Source organism: Borostomias antarcticus (assembly GCF_949987555.1).
Source record: "Borostomias antarcticus genome assembly, chromosome: 3".
Taxonomy (NCBI): domain Eukaryota; kingdom Metazoa; phylum Chordata; class Actinopteri; order Stomiiformes; family Stomiidae; genus Borostomias; species Borostomias antarcticus.
Genome location: NC_140236.1, coordinates 15,179,882 through 15,198,849, shown reverse-complemented (window position 1 = coordinate 15,198,849; position 18,968 = coordinate 15,179,882). Strand labels below are relative to the sequence as shown.

Genomic DNA, 18,968 nt, shown 5'->3' with positions numbered 1-18,968 from the left:
CTGTTTGAAATCTGCCTTTGTTCCCAGATATCTGGATTTTTTCTTTAAAAAAAGTTTTGTTTGTGATGGTGTGTTTAGGACTTACTCAACATGGGTTCTGTGCGGTGTCCATCTCCTGCTTCTGAAAGCCTTCCTTCACTAGAAGCCAGGGTAGATGATCTTTACCACAAGCTGGACCAGCTTTTTTCTAGAGAAAATGGTGGCTGTCCCATCTGCTCCACATGCAGTCTGCACACCAGCCAATGGGAGGCAGCGGAGAGACAGTTTTCTGCCCAGTTCAAACTTCTAGAGAGCTTGGAGAGGAGGCTTGGCGAGATTCAGTGGACCTTAGAGGGACTGGTCAAAGGTATAAGTATAGTCACAAAAAAACACATGGTTGAAGTGCCACTTGTGCATAGATTTTGGAGGCGCTTTCTCTCCTCAAAGGCTGATCAAGTCCATTCCCTTTGCATCTCTAGGCAAGGGGCTTGAACAGGGAGCCTGGGAGGCAGCGACCACAGGGAAACAGCCCCTCGGAGGATGTTCCCAAGAGGTCAGCAGTCCGTCCATGACAGAGTACCACAGAGGTGAGAGAGAGGGAGTGGAGGCTGCTACGGCCGTCCCATCAACAGCAGTCACTCCAAAGACCAAGACCATGTCAAATACTGGAAAGGTACTCCGACCTCTTTCATTTATGTTGATCAGTTGATCAGACACTAGTATCATAAGGTGGTTTCTGTCAAAGAGCAAGTTTATCTGTCTGGTGCGCTCTCCTTTACCAGGTTGACCCGATAAATGAACTGGGGACAAACCAGCAAACGGTCATCACTCCTACCGAGAAAGATGGACGATCTTCAACCAGAGAGCAGCCAGTCAGAGTGAATCTCCATGAGGTCATAGGCCAAGCAATGGCTGTGGTGTCAGCTCCAATGACAGTACTGCAGACTAAGACTACATCAATCGCTGGAAACGTACTGTCATCTCTTGTCTTTCTTACATTACATTACAATCATTTATCATTTTATCCAAAGCGACTGTGCATTCAACATAGCTAGTAGGTAGTGAAGTATGTTTTGAGTGTGTCTAAAGATAGGCGATCATGAGCACACAAAAGAATAACTACATTCAACACCATTCGATTATAAAACCATATATGACATGACTCATTTAGCAGATGCTTTTATCCAAAGTGACTTAAAATAATTATATCAATATATCAATTGTTTTCTCCCCAAACCAGCGGGAGATAAACCAGCAGGGTATAATAGAACCCCGCCACAACGCTCTGTCAAAGAGAGGTGACAAAGGGCCCACAGCAGAACAGCCCATTGTTTTCATCCTGGGGACATCCCAGGAGGTCGGAGGCCAACCAATGGCAGCAGTGTCTGCCGTTACACAGTCAACGACAGCCCTACAGAGGACTAAACCCACATTATTCCCTGGAAAGGTACTTCTGCACTTTCGTTCATCATGTGAGCCGAGTGTGACTGAGCCACAGAGGGTGATAAGCAGACATGGAAATAGTTGTATATTCAATACAATACAATGTTGTATCAAGTGTTCTCTCTCTCAGATAATGTACTCTCACCAAACAGACTGACGCCTCAAATCATCTGGAAGTTCAACAGCTGTGTACAAAACAACGCCCTCTCGCCGGTTCTTCAAAGACAGTTGGCAAGGGGCCCACAGCTGACCAGCCGACCACCATTTTCATTGGAGGAAACCCCCAGGAGGTCAGGGGTCAACCAAAGTCAGTATCTCAAAAACCGAGTGAGACGTCAGGAAAGGGAGGGGCTTCGGTGGCTGTCGTCACAAACCAATCTACGCAGGTCCCTCCAAAGACGGGGAACAAGGTGACTAAAGGTGACAAAACGACTGCAGTGACTTCACAGCTCATGCCACAAAAGCAGTGTGGACTGTCTGTCCCAACAGAGAGCCCCTCCCTTCGACAAGTGCACAGCTGTCCAGAGTCACTGCAGAGGTAAACTCCCACCACAGACTCAATCTAACTAACACACTTTAAAGGTGCAGTGTGGTTTGTTAGACTTTGGAAAATGCAACCGACAAAATCCTTACCCCTCCCTTCAAACCTCCCTCCAAAGCCAATCCTCCAAACTGGGGGAAAACGAATGACTCTGGGCAGGTAGGTAGGCTGACGGGCAGGTAAGCCATCCAAACATTTCAAGTTGGCAACTCAAAATGATTGGACGCACTTATTACAATCCTGCGACTTCCAAAGATTATGAATTTATTTCATTTTCGTGTCAGAGCACTTTACTTATTCATTTCTGTCAGGATGTAATGAGAATTGCAAAAAATATCACAAAAAGTGCTTCTGAGCCAAACCGCCTACTGCACCTTTAACTGGAAATATTGCAGCCTTTGTCAGCTATTTTACAGCAACATGAAATGTGTTGGAATGCACCCCAACCCTGTGCTTTCCTTCTCTGTGGTTCCAGGCTCCAGAGCCCAGGGCCCGTACCTCAGCCTTTCTGCCCGGCCCCTGGCCCTTCTCAGGGGAAGAGCTCCGTTGTGACCAGAGGGACCGTCGCGGCCGGCCGAATCCAGATCAGAGTTGTTCCAGCCGCGCCGGACGGGACCACGCCCAAGTCGCCGCCCATAACCTGTCATAAGGTCATAGGTAAAGGACCGCTCGGAGGAAAAGGGGTGTGTGTGCACAAATGGAGTATCATTCTCTCTCTCTCTCTCTCTCCCTCTCTCTCTCTCTCTCTCTCTCAGATGACGTTTCTCCCCAGCCAGCTCCGTTCCTTCATCGCTGTGTGTTATTGCGATCCAACCCTTTGACTGATGCTTTCATCATCCACACCACAGAGCTCCTGGGAAGGTGAGCTGCCATCTATTAGAATAACAGAACTCTGCTGAAAAAACATTATTTGGGATTGTAAAGGTTCGCTTGATTTAGCTCACTTGATGTATCGGGTGGGTGGGGCAGGTTTGCATACTTTATCTTTATTGCACCTGCAAGTGTAATCATAAGCATGGTCTATTTTCAGCTGAGACTATTTGTTGGTTTGTTACTTGCTGCTGAATCGGTAGCTGGGTTAGAGTGCAACACCTTCCTCCAATCCAGGATGGGGTCCAGCAGCTGTACTATACATGTATTGAAATTGACTGACGAGAGGCTCATGTTCCCCTAGCGGACGCTTTGGAAATGTGCATAAGTGCACAGAGAAGTCATCTGGACTCAGGCTGGCAGCCAAAGTCATCAAAACACGAACTGCTAAAGACAAGGTAAGAGGAACTGCTAAAGACAAGGTAAGAGTGTGTGAGTGTGAGAGTGGGTGAGTGTGTGTGTGTGTGTGTGTGTGTGTGTGTGTGTGTGTGTGTGTGTGTGTGTGTGTGTATCTCTTGGTGCCTTTGTGTGTGTGTGTGCACACAGAAATGCCATCAGATAGTCTATGTTAAGGCACGTAGCTCTGTAGGTAGAGCGGCCGGGCTGCCGATCGATCCCAGCTTCCGGAGTGTGCCGAAGTGTCCTTGAGCAAGACACTGAACCCCCCAAAATTTGCTCATATGCGGCACGGTGGCGCAGTACTTAGCACTGTTGCATCACAGCAAGAAGGTCTCCGGGTGCATTTGCATGTTCTCCCGGTGTTCGCAAGGGTCTCCTCCCTAAGAACCTAATATGAAAAACATGCAGAAGAACAGAGTCTCTTCAGTGCATTCCCTGACCAGGATTTGGACTGAATACTTAGACTTGGTCCCCGGGCGCCCCTGGCTGCCCATTGCTCCTGGCTGCTCCTGGAGGAAGGGTGACCACCGGCGGCCGCAGATGCGTGTGTGTGTTGTGTGTGTGGTAGTCGCCGCTCATTCACCGTGTGTATTTGCGTGTCAGTCACTGTGTGGTGAATAAAAGACCCTCGAGGTCTCGAGAATTATAATTATAATATCTGTTTATTAGACGTGTACAGTATGTGGTTCACACATACTAGGAATGTGACTAGGGTTAAAGGACAATGCTCGTTTTTGACAACCTGGACCTTATTTACGACATATTATAAGACGTTTGACTCACCGAGATCACTTTGGTGTAGTTCGGAGGCATGTAGAAGAAATTTAAAATCCAGCGCGAGCCAGTATATCCATGTAATGGCGGTGGTCGGGGCACTTAGAATGCAGTTTCTAAAAATCTATTTTCTGCCGCGAAACGGTTGTTTTCATCAATCTGTCTTGATGAATCGCTAGTTGTGCTTACATAGAGCATAGGCCTGTTGTGGTTTTCACATGCCATGATCTTTAGAAACGTCTTTCGAAACGAAATAGCTTCCTCACTTGCTCCAGCACGCATTCGCACAGCGCGCAATCGTTGCTCCAGCACGCTGTGCGCATGCGTGCTGGAGCAAGTGAGGAAGCTATTTCGTGTCTAAAGACGTTTCTAAAGATCATATTACAGAGGCATGTGAAAAACAACACAACAGGCCTATGCTCTATGTAAGCACAACTAGCGATTCATCAAGACAGATTGATGAAAACAACCGTTTCGCGGCAGAAAATAGATTTTTAGAAACTGCATTCTAAGTGCCCCGACCACCGCCATTACATGGATATAGTCTACTGGCTCGCGCTGGATTTTACATTTCTTCTACATGCCTCCGAACTACACCAAAGTGATCTCGGTGAGTCAAACGTCTTATAATATGTCGTAAATAAGGTCCAGGTTGTCAAAAACGAGCATTGTCCTTTAAGGCATACGCTGTTGCAGGCGACATAGGACAGGGTGTGTGTGTGTGTGTGTGTGTGTGTGCGTGCGCGTGTGTGTGTACACCCCTGACAGGAAATGGCCATGATTGAGGTGCAGGTGATGAACCAGCTGAGTCATGCTAACATCATCCAGCTCTACGATGCCTTTGAAACCAAGGACCAAGTGGTGTTGATCCTCGAATAGTAAGAGGCCACTTTTCATTCATTCTCTTCTGCTCCGTTTTATTTCATAATGTAAAAATGGATGAGCACCGTCAGCCATTTTGTCTTTGATTCCACTATAACGGTCAGTCCAGCAGGAAACGGTGGCTAGTCTGTTGTTTGTTGTGTGTCAGTGTGGAGGGCGGGGAGCTGTTTGACAGGATCGTAGACGAGAGCACAGCGCTCACAGAGGCTGACGCCATGGTGTTTGTAAAGCAGATCTGTGAGGGCGTCCACTACATGCACCAGATGTTCGTTCTCCACCTTGACCTGAAGGTACTGTGCTCTGTGTGCGCGTGCGCGCGCATGTGTCTGTGTGTGTGTGTGTGTGTGTGTTAATGTCAGGAGGAATAGTTTCATATTTTTTCCATAAAAGTTTGTGTCCTGTTTACAGCCGGAGAATATCCTGTGTGTGAATCGTACCGGCCATCAGGTGAAAATTATTGACTTTGGCCTCGCCAGAAGGTAAAAATACATCTCTCCCCTCAGTTGAATATGACAGTTTAAAGTTGAAAGCTGGAAAGCTATACTGTATGTAAAAATGATTGTAAAATACTTAGGATTTAATAGATCTTCACTTGACACTAGCCTCTAGGATAAATGCCCCGTCTGTCTGGTTAACAGATACAGACCGCGGGAGAAGTTGCGTGTCAATTTTGGAACGCCGGAGTTTCTGGCTCCGGAGGTGGTGGACTATGACTTTGTGTCCTTCGCCACGGACATGTGGACCCTGGGAGTGGTCACATACATGCTGTGAGTCCCCGTGAGACTCAACTCTCTTTTAACAGAACCAAAACAGAATTATTCACTCAAACTATCCCACCACCAAAAGGGGAATGGGGTGCTTGGTGTGTTGAGAAAGAACTTAAGAATAGAATAGACCGTATTAGACCGTGTTAGAACTTAGTCTAGATGTGTTAAGAAAGATTAGATTTGGTGTGTGGAAGATTAGATGTGTTCAACTGTATTAGAACATTGTTTTCCCTGCTTTGTTTGGCAGCCTGAGTGGCATGTCCCCATTCCTGGGTGACAACGACGGCCAAACCCTCAACAACGTCCTGACTGTCAACTGGTATTTTGAAGAGGAGAGCTTTGAACACATCTCAGCCGAGGCCAGGGACTTCATCTCCCACCTTCTGGTTCGGGAAAAGGGGTGAGGCCCAGAGGCTCTATCTTTTATGGCATTATACAATATTAAAGAACAAGGCAGATGACCATGGCTGAAATTCCTTAGCTTTTCTTCTTGTTAAAATGGCCATATTCATCATCATAATATTATTCAAGCTATGACCTTCTAGAGCTAGCCTACGTCTCTGTCTTCAAGCATCTTTATGTCTCGTTACTTTCCTTGGAAACGGACGATGTTCCATAGCGATAGCTCTGATTCGTGGCGTCTTCTGATTGGTCAGGGGAAGACTCAGCGCTGCCCAGTGTCTCAAGCACCCCTGGCTCAATAACATCTCAGAGAAGGCCAAACACAGCAACATCGTGCTCAAATCCCAGGTCCTGCTGAAGAAATACATGGCCAAGAGGCTGTGGAAGGTCAGTTGCATGCACACACACACACACATACACACACACCAACGAACCGCATTATACTGTACACACCATATATCCCCTTAACTCCATTGGGCGATTACTTTGTAAACCCTCCACAGGAATAACCCCCCCCCACACACACACACACACACTTTGATTTCAAATTGTTAACCTGCAGTGCATTGCCGCGTCACTTTCTGCCGTCATCATCTTATGATAAAAACATCAAGATTCTGAGCTACACTGTATAATAAATCCAATATTGCATCTTCCTCATTAAAAATGTCAACTGTGTTTCATTGACAGAAAAACTACATTGCAATAGCAGCAGCCAACAGATTCAATAAGATGGGCAGCTCGGGTTCCCTGACGTCTCTGGGAATCTGAGAGCGTCGGAGACCTTGCACACGGTCACCTTCCTGGACAACATCCACAACACAGCTACTCTGAGCCTTTTCCTTCCAATAAAGTGGCCTCACTCGATTTGATGCAAGTTACTGGCTCTACAGAGTGACAGAGCTACAAACCTTAGCTGGACAAAGCTCTGGAAAAACCACCCTTCCAATCAAAAGTGTCCTGAAAGTAACTTCACAGGATTTGTCAGTATGCAAAAATGGCCAGTGTGTGAATAAGTAGGTGTTATATGACTTCAATGGCCAAAGTGTGTGAAAAGTAGGTGTTCTATACTGTAACTGTCAATAGCAATGATATAGTGTTTGTTCATTTTCATATTGACAGAGGAAGTACTGCAGTAGAGATCAAATTTCCCTGTTCCATTTGTAGCTTGTATTGAGTTTTTACTTTGTAGCCTCTCACTAACACTGTATTATTCGACATGTTTTGATTTGTTACAGATGTTGCAGACATGAATAAAGACGCATGTCTGCAATTGGAACTTGAAATGGTGCACCTTGAATGCATTTCCTGGCTGTGTGTGCGCGCACTTGCATATGAGCAGGACATGTTTGGTATTGCAGCAATGGTTAGGTTGAGAACTTTCCGCCAGTCAAACCCCGTATCCCTGTGACCTTCCCACATTGAGATATGGCCGCTTCTCCCCGAGTATGACACGCAGAGGATGAAGATTTCATATCAGCCTCCATTGTATTTTCTTTATTAACAAGCACACAAAAAATCATTGAAGAAACAGACTTTCAGGTGACCTAGGTGTAAGGAAATATATAATGACAAATCACTCTCAAGTCTAAAGAATACTTTATTGTTTTATGTTCTGACAACAATTACAAAGTAATATAAGATCCTTTTTATCTTTATCTATTCTATAAGGTGATTAACAGCTAGACCAATATTGTCCTAATTCAACTAAGTTGAGGTGATGATATCTGCACATTAGTATAGCTTCATGCTAAATCTAATGCCGGCATCAGAACAATAAATGAATACAAATTATTCAAGATTTCATTGGAACATTACTTGTACTAGCATACATCATGTTCTAAGCTATATTCTATACAATGCTATATCTACAAATTATGTGCGTTTGTTCCATTGACAAAAATAAACTCTATACAGACATTTACTATGTATTTCGATGGAGAGTAACCTGTCGCTCTTCTCTGAGGTAGTCAACAAGGACAAAATCATAATGAGCATGAATTAACATTTATGAATGAGGATATTCACAAGTATTAGTGAATGAGCAAATACAATAATGCTCAAGAAGATAAGTTTACCATTCCCACGGTTTCCTTAGTTTTTCATACTGCTTATTGTTACATTTCTTAGGTAACAATTTCTGGTGGCACTGGTGGAAGTAAACCCATGCTCTTAAACAGAAGATAGAGGTAGCAAGTTATGGGTCAATCAATGTCATTGTCTAGTATAGCTAATAAAAACAAGTTTAGGTTCTTACAATCTACCTTTTCAATTTAAACCTAATGGCACAAATAAAAGCCAAAGTAACTAGAAAAGAGAATACAAATAAGGTCATAAGCTATGTTTAGGAGTAGGAGCGCGTGTTTGTTGAGGTAAATAACATTTCATAAGAGATTCTTTCCTTTAATAATGTCATCATAAGTGCTTAAACCTAGTCAAAAGGCTAGACACCCTAGAGAGGCGTGACAGTAGCATTTTAAGACATAGTTGCAACATTTCAAGGCTCATGACAATACTTAAAATTGAATAAAACACACTTAGCCTTTGAATAAAACACAGTAAAATGTAAGTATGTAGGTGAAAGGCCAGATGCAACAGCCTTCAGTAACAAACCAGTCAGGCAAACTCATCAAGATGACAACGTCACACACAAGGGTGCCATGTTCAGTTCACCACAGCAACAATATTAAGGTCTAAATCTACCAAGGCTGCCATTCTTTGCGCCTCCAGTCGACCCTCTGAAGAAAACCCACATTTAAAACAGTCAATCTTAGTAGTAGAACTAGTCAGACATGAAATTTGTTTGTGGGGTTTTGGGTGTCTATGTGTATTATCTATATCATTCAATATGCATGGTCATGTTTTAAAGCATTTATGGAGCCAAAAAATGAAGCATTTCTAGTTCCTGTTTGTCAGTGAGTCATACTGAGCTAAGGTAACTCCCCATTACTCGGTTCAGTACATTATTGAAAAAGAAAATCCAAATTTTGTACCACAATATAGTTGTTTTAGGGAACGTAATAAAGACTCCATATGTAGGCACTCCTTCCTTTGCTAAGTGCTACCACTGTAACAGGATTTGACTAAACATTTTTTGGTTACTGTAAGATACTCTGTTCTCTCTCAAGTTTATTTCTATTGGATGAGGTAATACTGATGAGGTGCAATTCATTGTTTGATAAAGAAAACTAGCTAATATTAGCTACATTAGCATGAAAAGCTAAATTATCATAAACGGAAGGCTCATGCAAAGTACAATTCCCATTCCCATTTTTTCCTTAATTTTAAAAATAAATGTGAGCACATTGGAAGCCAATACTTGTCACTCGTATATTCAAGTCATTTCTTCATGATGTTTTTTTGTTTTAGTTTTTTTTGAGTGTCTCCTGGGTCAAGCTTCTCACTGTTGGAAGGCCTGGTAATAGCGAGGTAGGGAGTTGGAAGTGCTCATAGCAGGGCTGCTGAACCCCTGAGGTAGCTGGCTGTGATTGTGGTGGGGTCCGGGGCCCTGGGCCCCCTGGGTCTGCGGAGGCTGCAGGAGAGTGAAGGGCCCCGGGGCCTGGGAGGGCAGGGGGGAGGTGGAGGTGGGGGAGGAGGAGGAGGCAGCGCAGGTGGCGGTAGAAGGGTAGCCCATCACCAGCCCTCCCATGCTCATGTGGGTGCTGTACGGCGGCAGGCCGAAGGGCAGGAAGCTCAGCAGGGGGCCCAGGTCCATGTTAGCAGCGCAGGAGAGCTCGGCTGAGGACAGAGCGGGACTCCTGGACAGGAGGTGGGGGTCCCCGGCCCCCGGCCCGCCCTGCGCCTCGGACAGCACCTCCCTCTGGGGGGAGGCAGAGGAGGGAGTGGAGGAGGGCACCGTGGTCAGGTGCGGGGGCAGTCCACTCTGCAGGTCCATGAGGAAGCTCTCCATGTCGCCGCGAGGGTATGAGGTAGATCCGTGCTGGTACCTGGGCATGTGGCCGTAGGCCTGCTGCTGCTGCTGCTGCTGGAGGTGGTGGGGGTGCGGGGAGGGCGGGGGGATGTGGCGCCCCACGCCCATAGCGCTGGAGAGGGAGCCCTGCATGAGGGAGTGATGATGGCCCATGCCAGGGTTGGCCATGGTGGGCAGGGGGTAGGAGTTGTACATGTCCATCGAAAAGGCCTCTGGGGGCTCCTTGGAGGCGGGGCCCATGTCGCACGTCACGGGACTAGGCTCCTCCTTTACCGGGCACGGCGTCCCAGGGGCCGTGGGGGTGGCGGCCGACGCGCCGGTGGGCGTGAGCGCTGTCTCCTGGCCGTGGCTCTTCTTCAGGTGGCGCGTCAGGTGGTCACGCCGGCCGAAGCGCTGGGCGCAGCGCGGGCACAGGAAGTCGCGGCGGCCCGTGTGCACCACAGCGTGGCGGCGGACATCCTTGCGGGTGTAGAAGCGCCGGTCGCAGCGCTCGCAGGAGTACTTCCTCTCTCGCACCGCCACGGCGGGGGGGGCGGCCCCCTCCAGCGGCGGCGGCCTGTCGTTGTGGCTCCCCAGCTGCTCTAGCAGGGAGGGCGCCCCCTCCTGGCAGGGGAGCTCGGTGGCGAGGGCGGCCGCAGGGGCGTGGGCGGCCACCAGATGTCGCCTGTATCCGAGCTGGGTGTTGTACTGCTTGCCGCACTCTTCGCAGTGAAACACCTGCCTGTTGGGGTCATGGGTCTGCAGGTGACTCTTCAGGTGGTCTTGCTGTTGGAACATCCTCTACCTGAGAGCACAGCGCTGGGTCTTCTGCAGAGGGATGCCGCTGGCCATAAGCCTGAGAGAAAAACAACACTCATGTGGTAATAGTCAGATTTTGTCCACCTTGATACCTTTGGCCACACTTCTGTTAATGGGACACTGTGTAGTCACTGCTGAGTGTTGCTTGTTGAGCGTTGCGTATTCTCTTCAGGCGATAGGCAGGCTGCCCTCCCATACCAGTGCAGGCTTCTGTGGTGGCAGCAGCTGCCATAGCAACCCCAAAGGGCCCGGAGTGATGAGAGTAGTCACACACACTTAAGCTTCTTGTGGTGTGTGTGCGTGTGTCCGTGCGTGTCTCTCCTTCGTTTCCAGAGACAATTTCTTGTATCTCTGGACCCAAAGTTGTTGATTGGTTGATTCCCTCACCCTGCCACAGCAGCTCTTGATATGGAGAGGCGGCGTGTCATCATCACAGCCCTGTTGAAAGACATGACGCTGGGACATTAGGAGGAGCAATTAATGTAGCCTATCCCACTGCAAACCCCTATTTTGCACTGATGAAATATTACACAAATTAAATATATTAAATATATACTGTAGCTGTAATCCCATGTGACCAAAATAGACAATGATATTCAAACCAACCTTGCATATAGTTGCTACTAGAGACATATCTGAGAGCAGTACTCCTGTGAAGAACTCACCTCACACACACACCAACCAAAACAATATTCAAGTTGAAATGAGGACTCCTACATCTGTCAACTAAAAAGCTCCAACCATTATCCAAATAGGTAAAGTGTTAACTTTAGACTTAATTACTATTTCGGCTATTAGCCTACTTCAATAGCATTGCCTGAACGATTTTGCCTCAACGATCACCACACTAGGCCTATAACATATAACATGGGATGCCTAAAATACATAGCCTACTCCAACTCGTGATTTTTTGATAGTCTGTTGCACAACATTTCATTGCAATGTTTGTTGACAGTCAAGCGGCCAAAGGACGTTAGTGCCATCTTGTGGGACTCAGCATAGTTGGCTGCATGAGACATCGTGGAGTTCATGATTTCGATTGTTTCAAGAGAACTTTTAATCCGACTTAATTGTCCACTTCGCCCAAGTGAAAATGAATATAAGCATAGGTCTAATAAAAAAACAACAACTAAGCAATAATCTATTCATAACAAAATAGTGAGGTTTGGCGACTTCATAAAAAGTCATCTTCAATTGTATGATCGCGAAATAATGCAATAGACTACGGTGAAGCACGTGTTGCTCTAGTATTAGCCTACTAGTAAGTGTAGCCAATTATAAAATCCAACCTTAATTAAGCGGAATTTTCTACATGTAAAATCATAGCTAGACGAATGTTAGAAGCTAGGCGCTTCACGAGGCAACATCCAATGTCAGAACTTGATCACGTTAAATCCTCGTTTATCGGCGCTCCGGTATTAAACTATATGCAGCAGCAATTCCATAATGTATTTTAGCAATCGGAACGATTTAAGTCAAGGCTCATGCTCTCAAATGTGGACTTTCCAACAAGTTTAGCCTGTACGTTATGTCACCGAGCTACAAGTCGGCATGGGTCGATTTTTGTATCAATCTACAAGCCTATCGATTTAAAACTTGTACATCCAACAATAGCGAAAACTTACCTTCACAACATTCACGCTACCTTCCTTGATTATTTTCATTCAACTTTTAAGTTAAATATTTTTCCCAAATTTCTAAAATATTCTTCTTTTCCGGGCCTGGACTCTTCTGCGCGGCGCTGAGTTGTAGAGCGCGTGCATTGTGGGAGAGTGACGTCAGACACACCACTTCGACAAACTTTAGCTGCTGCTGATCCAGCAGCAAACAAACTATAGACTACTGGGATGGATGTCAAGTAAAATATCAATGGAAGAACAGAACTAAGAAAATATTTGCACACTAAATGTAGGCTACTTAAGGGGCCGCAATTTACTGCATAACAATCGCATCGCAATTGCATCCTATAGGCCTAGCTTTAGAAAACGTTACACTAGAATGTAGGCTAATAGCCTAATAATGAAGTGCACACTTAGTCACAAATGCTATTATCAATGTAGGCTACTTATAATCCCTTACAATGTCGACTATCTTAGAATAAGTTATTTTAGTATTGTACATTGAACACCTTGAACTGGAGTTATGCCACCGAGTTACACACAATTCAAACAGGATGCAGGCTAATCTTATGTAAATTTGCACAGGTTGGATCATATTACTTGTTACACTTTCTTGTATGGGAAAGGTAGCATGAGGAGAATAATTTGCACTCTGGTGAAAAGCATCAACAGAGGATCAATATACAGGAGGCATTTTCATTAAAGTACAACAGGTGGGCAAACCTGAGCTTACTGTAATTAAGGAGCTTTGGTGAATACCAGTTGCCAAGATTCATATCAAAGAGACAGACACTGGCACAGAAACAGTTCGCTAGTGAACTTGCCATGGGAATCTTACAGAGTTCGGTCTACTCCCCTTCTCTTAAGTCTATATTGTTGCATCCATATTTTCTAGGCCTTGCATTTTGTCCATCATTTTTTCTTTACACATACTGAAATGATAAGCCTGTCAAACTGCTGTGCAAGTGTGATGCACGAAGGCTAAGGTAGAAAGGAAGATAGTAGGCCACTTTAGTTGATTCCAGAAGGGAAACGACCGTCAATCAGAACATTTCTGTTGGTGTTCTGAAAAGAGATACGGCTTGTAAGACAGGACAGGATCCTGGTACACATCCAGCATGTTGGACACTACCCTCCAATTATACATCCCCTAATCTCAAATGTCATGCATGCCACTGGCCCCCACCGAACACACAGCACACGAACCCAATGCTCATGGTACCCCCCCCCCCTCCCAAAACACTACCCCCCCACCCAGAGAACTATATATCGCTATGCCACTGAACCCCATCCTGAGGGAACAGCCTGGGGTGGCTGTTCACACACCAACATCCTCTCTCTCTCTCTCTTCTCATCTTGTTTGTTAATGGACTTCCCAAATAGATCCGCCAGCCTAATGGTTGTTGCCCAGTGCCTCACCAAAATCTTCCGTTGCATCATCTATCACATCATCTAATACCTATTTATATTTTGCTACTAGCACTAGATTATATTCTTAGTTGTTTAGATGGAAGATGCACTTGTGAGGTCGCTTTGGATAAAAGTGTATAAATTAGTGTGTAATTTAATCTAAAAGACCCAACCATGAGACCTCAGTTTTGGGGAACTGCACTAGTCAAACTCTAACACCCTTCCTGAAACATTTCTCCACTTCATCAAGAACACAAATCAGGGTAAACAAATAGTTCTGCATTTTGTTGTTGTCAGCCCACCATGTGTCTCTTTGTTATATGTTTCTTCCTTCACTGTTTCTTCTATTTAATCGGTTATTAAGTAACTTTGATTTCATATTTACTCCAGTAGAAATTAGTTAACTAGAAGGGCACTCGGAGAGCACAGACTTCCGCCCATGATTGCTGTTGTCAGCATGTACAGTGACATTAGGGTACCGATACTTAGAGGAGACAAAAGTCAAAAATATACTTGTGGTGCATCACTGTTGCAGTTTATGAACAGCTAAGTTTGACACAGCTGGGATCACAGCTGGGGTCATCCAAACGTATCTCATATGACAGGACCAACAGAAGTAATCTAGTGGATGTACGCATGTCTGGTCTAGCTCGTCTATCTGGCAATGTTAACGAAAGTGACAAATAATTTGTGGATCCGCTCCATGATCAAGATCTGCTGCAAAATGTAATGGGTTTCAAGCTAGCCCATGCTAACCCCTCCATCAAAATCAGTCTGGTAGTATTGGCATAATCCTGCTAACAAACAAATGAACGAACGAACACACGGCATTGAAAACATACCCTCCTCCCCTGGACTTTGTCCTGGGAGGAGGTAAAAATAGTCACTCTCTCCAGAGCTCAACCACAAAAAAATATACTGAGAAATATAGTCAGATACCAGAGCAGTCCTACATGCACAAATCCCCCAAAATACCCTATTTCCTCCAGTCATTTGAAGTTGCATGAGGGCTCTCATGCATATCTACAAGGTTCAACCATTTCCAAATAGCATTTTCCATAGGCTCTGCTCTTTTAAGAATGTGTTGGCGTTACATAAAGGTGATGCCATTTTTCTGTAGCTGTATAGCCTTACTAATTTCTACTACTCTATTGTATTTTCCTTTAGATATATCTTTGTGCGCTATCTTCCATTGGCGTCGTCGCTGTTTGTAGGGCGACTAAGAGAAGGAGTGGCGGTGAGAGTTGTTTTGTGTGTGTGTTGCATTCCTGCAGTGTGTCTCACCTTTGACCCCGTTGTAGTGTTCTCTCCGCCTTGCATTCCAATGTGAGGGAGATTTCCTGCAGTACACCAGAGGCGCTCGCTCGTAGCTAGAGCTCGCTTGCTTTGCGCCCCGTTTGTGTTTACTTCTAGCTAGCCAGCCGTCTTCTGTAAGATAACATCACAGCGTCGAGTGTATTAGAAGGTTAAATATATGAGGAATAACTCTGGCCAAGGAACTGGCTAGCGACTACAGAGGACGAGCGAGAAAACAAGCCAGCCGTTGTTGGAAGGCTAGCGAAAACGGGGTGTATTTGCTAGCTTGCCTGCTAAAGCGGCTAGCTATAGCTAACATTAGCGCTCACGTTTTTCGGACCCACCGACCGTACTTGCTAAGCTTGCTTTGTGGCAGCTGCCTGCTGGAAGACAGACGCAGTCCTACAGAGAATTGCTGTAGGCTACCCAGCTCCCGAAGAGGAAGAAATGAAGGACAAACAGAAGAGAAAGAAGGAGCGCACGTGGGCAGAGGCAGCTCGCATGGTAATTACAATAAAAAAAAATCTCATTTTATTTTTCCCGAGCTAGCAGCGACATGCCCTTATGCGCCAGGGTAGACGTAACAACATCACCCCAGTGGCATGCAGAGATGGTCTGACAGAGCTCAGACCATGGAGCTGCTGGCTAGGCTAGTTAGCTATCTAGCCATCCTCTGTGTGAGGATAGCCAACTAGCTCTTGACTACACAGGCTGATAACACAATAATACATTGATATCTTCAGTAATGTTTACTAATCATCTCGTAGTTACACATTTCGCTAGTTGGCCCATGTTTAAACTAGAAACTTGCAGGTCAACGTTGATTGTTGACACTGACAGGAGCGTAGCTAACGATAGCTAGCTAGCTAGCTTGCTGGCTAACGAGCTACTGCTACTAACTAGCTACTGAGCTAGTGTTAACGTTAGCAAGTAATCAACCTATGCTGGTCGCAACATGCTACGTTAGCTGCTACCAGCTAGCTAGCGTTTGGCCCCTTTGTTTGCTAGCTTAGTAGCTAGATCTCAAGTTAGCATGCCCACAAGTAAACAGCGTTTCCAGCTAACGTAGCATGTATTGTTGTTTGACGATGGATGGAAACACTAGCTAACTAGGTAACGTTAGCTAGCTACTAAAGTTACAGGATATTTTGCTAGCTAACTTTAGCCAGCCGCTTAAACTGTGATAGCTTATGTTCTGTAATTGCTAATGGTCATAATGTATTAGCTAATAACAACATCAGCAATGTCAGATATATCGCCAGACATAAAAAGTTGGTCAAGAAGATGGGGTCAGAGAAACTACTTTCTTCTACTTATATCAGATGTTAGCTAGGATAGCTAGCCATCACCATTCTAACTAAACGTTAGCCTAAGTCACAGACGCCCTCTTAAGGATCTTGGTTTTTAGCTAGCTGGTTAAATAGAAATAGTAGGATAGTGGTAAACTACCGTGAAGCATGCCTATGTGTCAAAGTATCTATTTGCTGCTGGTATTCTGACGAATAAGCCAGGCGAATGAATGGATTTGCTAGCTTCTTTAGCCAGTATCAACCTAGCTAGCTATTTGAGTGGCACTGCCATGACAAGCTATTACTTTTGACCTCCTACATGCTTGTGCTGCACTAGTTACTGTAGATAGTCCACAACATGTTAATATTCTTGTCCTCCATCCACACAAAATACCTTGCCTTTTCATCAAGAGTTAACCTAGTACACATCTTCAATTATTTGTCACAAATCAACCACTTAAGTTGAACCCCTTTTCACCCTCCAAAAGTAGGAGTGTGGAGCAAACTGAGATGCTCAGGACCACAGGGTGTGGCTGGGTTTGCCTGCCAGAGAGCCTTACTCTACTGTTCCCTATCAGCATCCTCTATGCATTGCAGCGCTGCGAAGCCCTGTGCCACTTTAGACAGTGAGGGAATGCATGTATTTATAAACCGTGCCCATGTGTCACCGCAAAGCCTTGTGGTTGGAATTTTGTAGCTTTTAGGGGAGCCTAAATGCTATCCTAGTGCATTTGAGCAATAGGGGTTCATTCTTTTGATTGTCAATTCAAGGTCTTTGCTGGTGTTAAAGTATCACTTGACAGGCCTCGACATTCTAGTATCACCACTTAGATTGACCTTTATAATGCTTTATTACATCAGAACAATGAACTATCCAATTCATTAACATCGTGGCAAGACAGAGGAACAAGCTAAAGCCTACAGTGCGTACATGAGCAGTGAGGACCATATGTCTCACTAGACTGCATATGGGCAGATGTGTAGGACACGAAGCGACGCCTCTTTTTAAAAGTGATGGTCCTTTACTCTGCGTGTGGCTGCAGGGGAACCCATCTCTATAATCACGGCATTTTAAAGAGGAGAGGAGAAACCAAATACTTGACTCACTCAACACTGGAACATGGGGCTGTGTTCAGTAGGAGCCACCAAAAGGAGTATAGCATAGGCTTGGGCCAGAGTCTGGGCGTTTTTTGCACTCTGGGTTTTCTGCCGTTTTCATGCATGATTGGGCAGGCTTAGGCTATTTCTTCTCCATTGATTAAAGAGAGCTGAGATGGTGCTAACACACACATCCACCATCTGGACCATGGAATTCCTGTGGGATGTTTTAACTTATCTCATGGTCATAGTCATCTTATCCCTTTTTTGGTCAAAACCCCATCATATGTTGCTACATAACACATTAATTAGTTTTTGTACTAGTGTGTAGATGCATGGGCTGTCTCTGTCTGACCGTCCCTGACCGATATAGGCCTAACTACCCTTCCTCTCTGTCCCACTTCCTGCATGTGTCCTTGTGTTGCTTTGAAGCAGCGCTCTTCCCCGTCTGCGTATTGTTCCTTCTGCTGCTCCCCGCGTATCCTGTCACAGCTACACTCAGAAGAGGATTGACCTGAAAACCTCAAGTTGTTATCTGGAATTAATCAATAATTCACAGTGTCTGCCAGGCTTTTTCTATTGCTTAACCGAGAAGAGAACATTTGTCTATTGATGGCGCTTGTGTAATAGTGGATATTTTTGAAGGGATTAAAATCTAGATGGTGAGGGTACGATATAGAAAGGCAATAGGCTTCTTCTGTGGTTACATTGTTCAATAGGCCCAAGTCCCCCTGGACCCAGATTGAGAGCGCTGGGTGTTTTCTGGCTTGTGTGTGTTTCTGAGTCTTTCATTGGAGATTGAAGCCATATGCTTTCAGCTGGCAAACGTTGTGTGGTTAGTTGATGTGTGTGAAGTATTTTAATAATAATGGATCTATGTGTGTTAGATACTGCCTGGTGTCTTTCTCTCTCCGGGCAGGAATACTCTATTGTTTTGGTGCTTCTAGAATCTTTTTTATTCACTCATCAATGATGTTGATTATTGTTTTGTAAATGTTTTTTTTTTTTTTTTTTTTTTCCTCAGGTCTTGGAGAACTTCTCTGATGCCCCAATGACACCCAAACAGATCCTGCATGTTATACAGACAAAGGGACTCAAGGAAATGAGGTAACCATTCAGTGCAGTGACACACACGCACGCACACACGCGTACATGTTCTGTTCCATCTCCTATTGCTTCCTCACAGAAGTGCTTACCAGCAGAGACATCACACCTAGTTTTATGAGCGATGCATTAGTACGCTTGGTTATCGGGTTCAACTGGACAAGGGAATTTTTGTTTGTTTGTTTTCTATCATCACTTGGTCTCACTTTTTTTTTTTCTTTACTCCAACATCTCCGCCTGGATCGATCCACATTCCGTGCTCAATAAAATAGAAGGTGAGACACAAACCAACGTGTTTACAAACTGCACATCATTCCATGCCTTTGTCATAGTCACCTTGCTTGGTTTTCATGTACGTGATTTTAA

General features: G+C 45.1%; 2 protein-coding genes across 2 annotated transcripts; one reads left to right on the top strand and one right to left on the bottom strand.

Annotated features, from left to right (window-relative positions):
• Positions 1–90: 90 nt before the first annotated feature.
• On the top strand, positions 91–6,828 carry mylk2 (myosin light chain kinase 2; the record flags this gene model as incomplete). Its single annotated transcript, XM_084436058.1, has 14 exons — positions 91–346; positions 459–652; positions 1,647–1,832; positions 2,024–2,142; positions 2,439–2,620; positions 2,719–2,824; positions 3,138–3,231; positions 4,775–4,884; positions 5,037–5,178; positions 5,297–5,367; positions 5,527–5,655; positions 5,903–6,055; positions 6,312–6,444; positions 6,748–6,828. 14 exons carry the CDS (start codon positions 91–93, stop codon positions 6,826–6,828), a joined length of 1,956 nt encoding a protein of 651 aa, XP_084292184.1.
• Positions 6,829–7,744: 916 nt separating this feature from the next.
• Positions 7,745–11,153, bottom strand: plagx (pleiomorphic adenoma gene X). Its single transcript, XM_084461730.1, has one exon. It carries the CDS (start codon positions 10,763–10,765, stop codon positions 9,458–9,460), a length of 1,308 nt encoding a protein of 435 aa, XP_084317856.1. The 5' UTR covers positions 10,766–11,153; the 3' UTR covers positions 7,745–9,457.
• Between the last annotated feature and the right edge of the window lie 7,815 nt (positions 11,154–18,968).

What these genes read in the sequence shown, in the direction of transcription:
- plagx (XM_084461730.1), bottom strand. Translation starts at nt 10,765, where the DNA reads ATGTTCCAACAGCAAGACCACCTGAAGAGTCACCTGCAGACCCATGAC.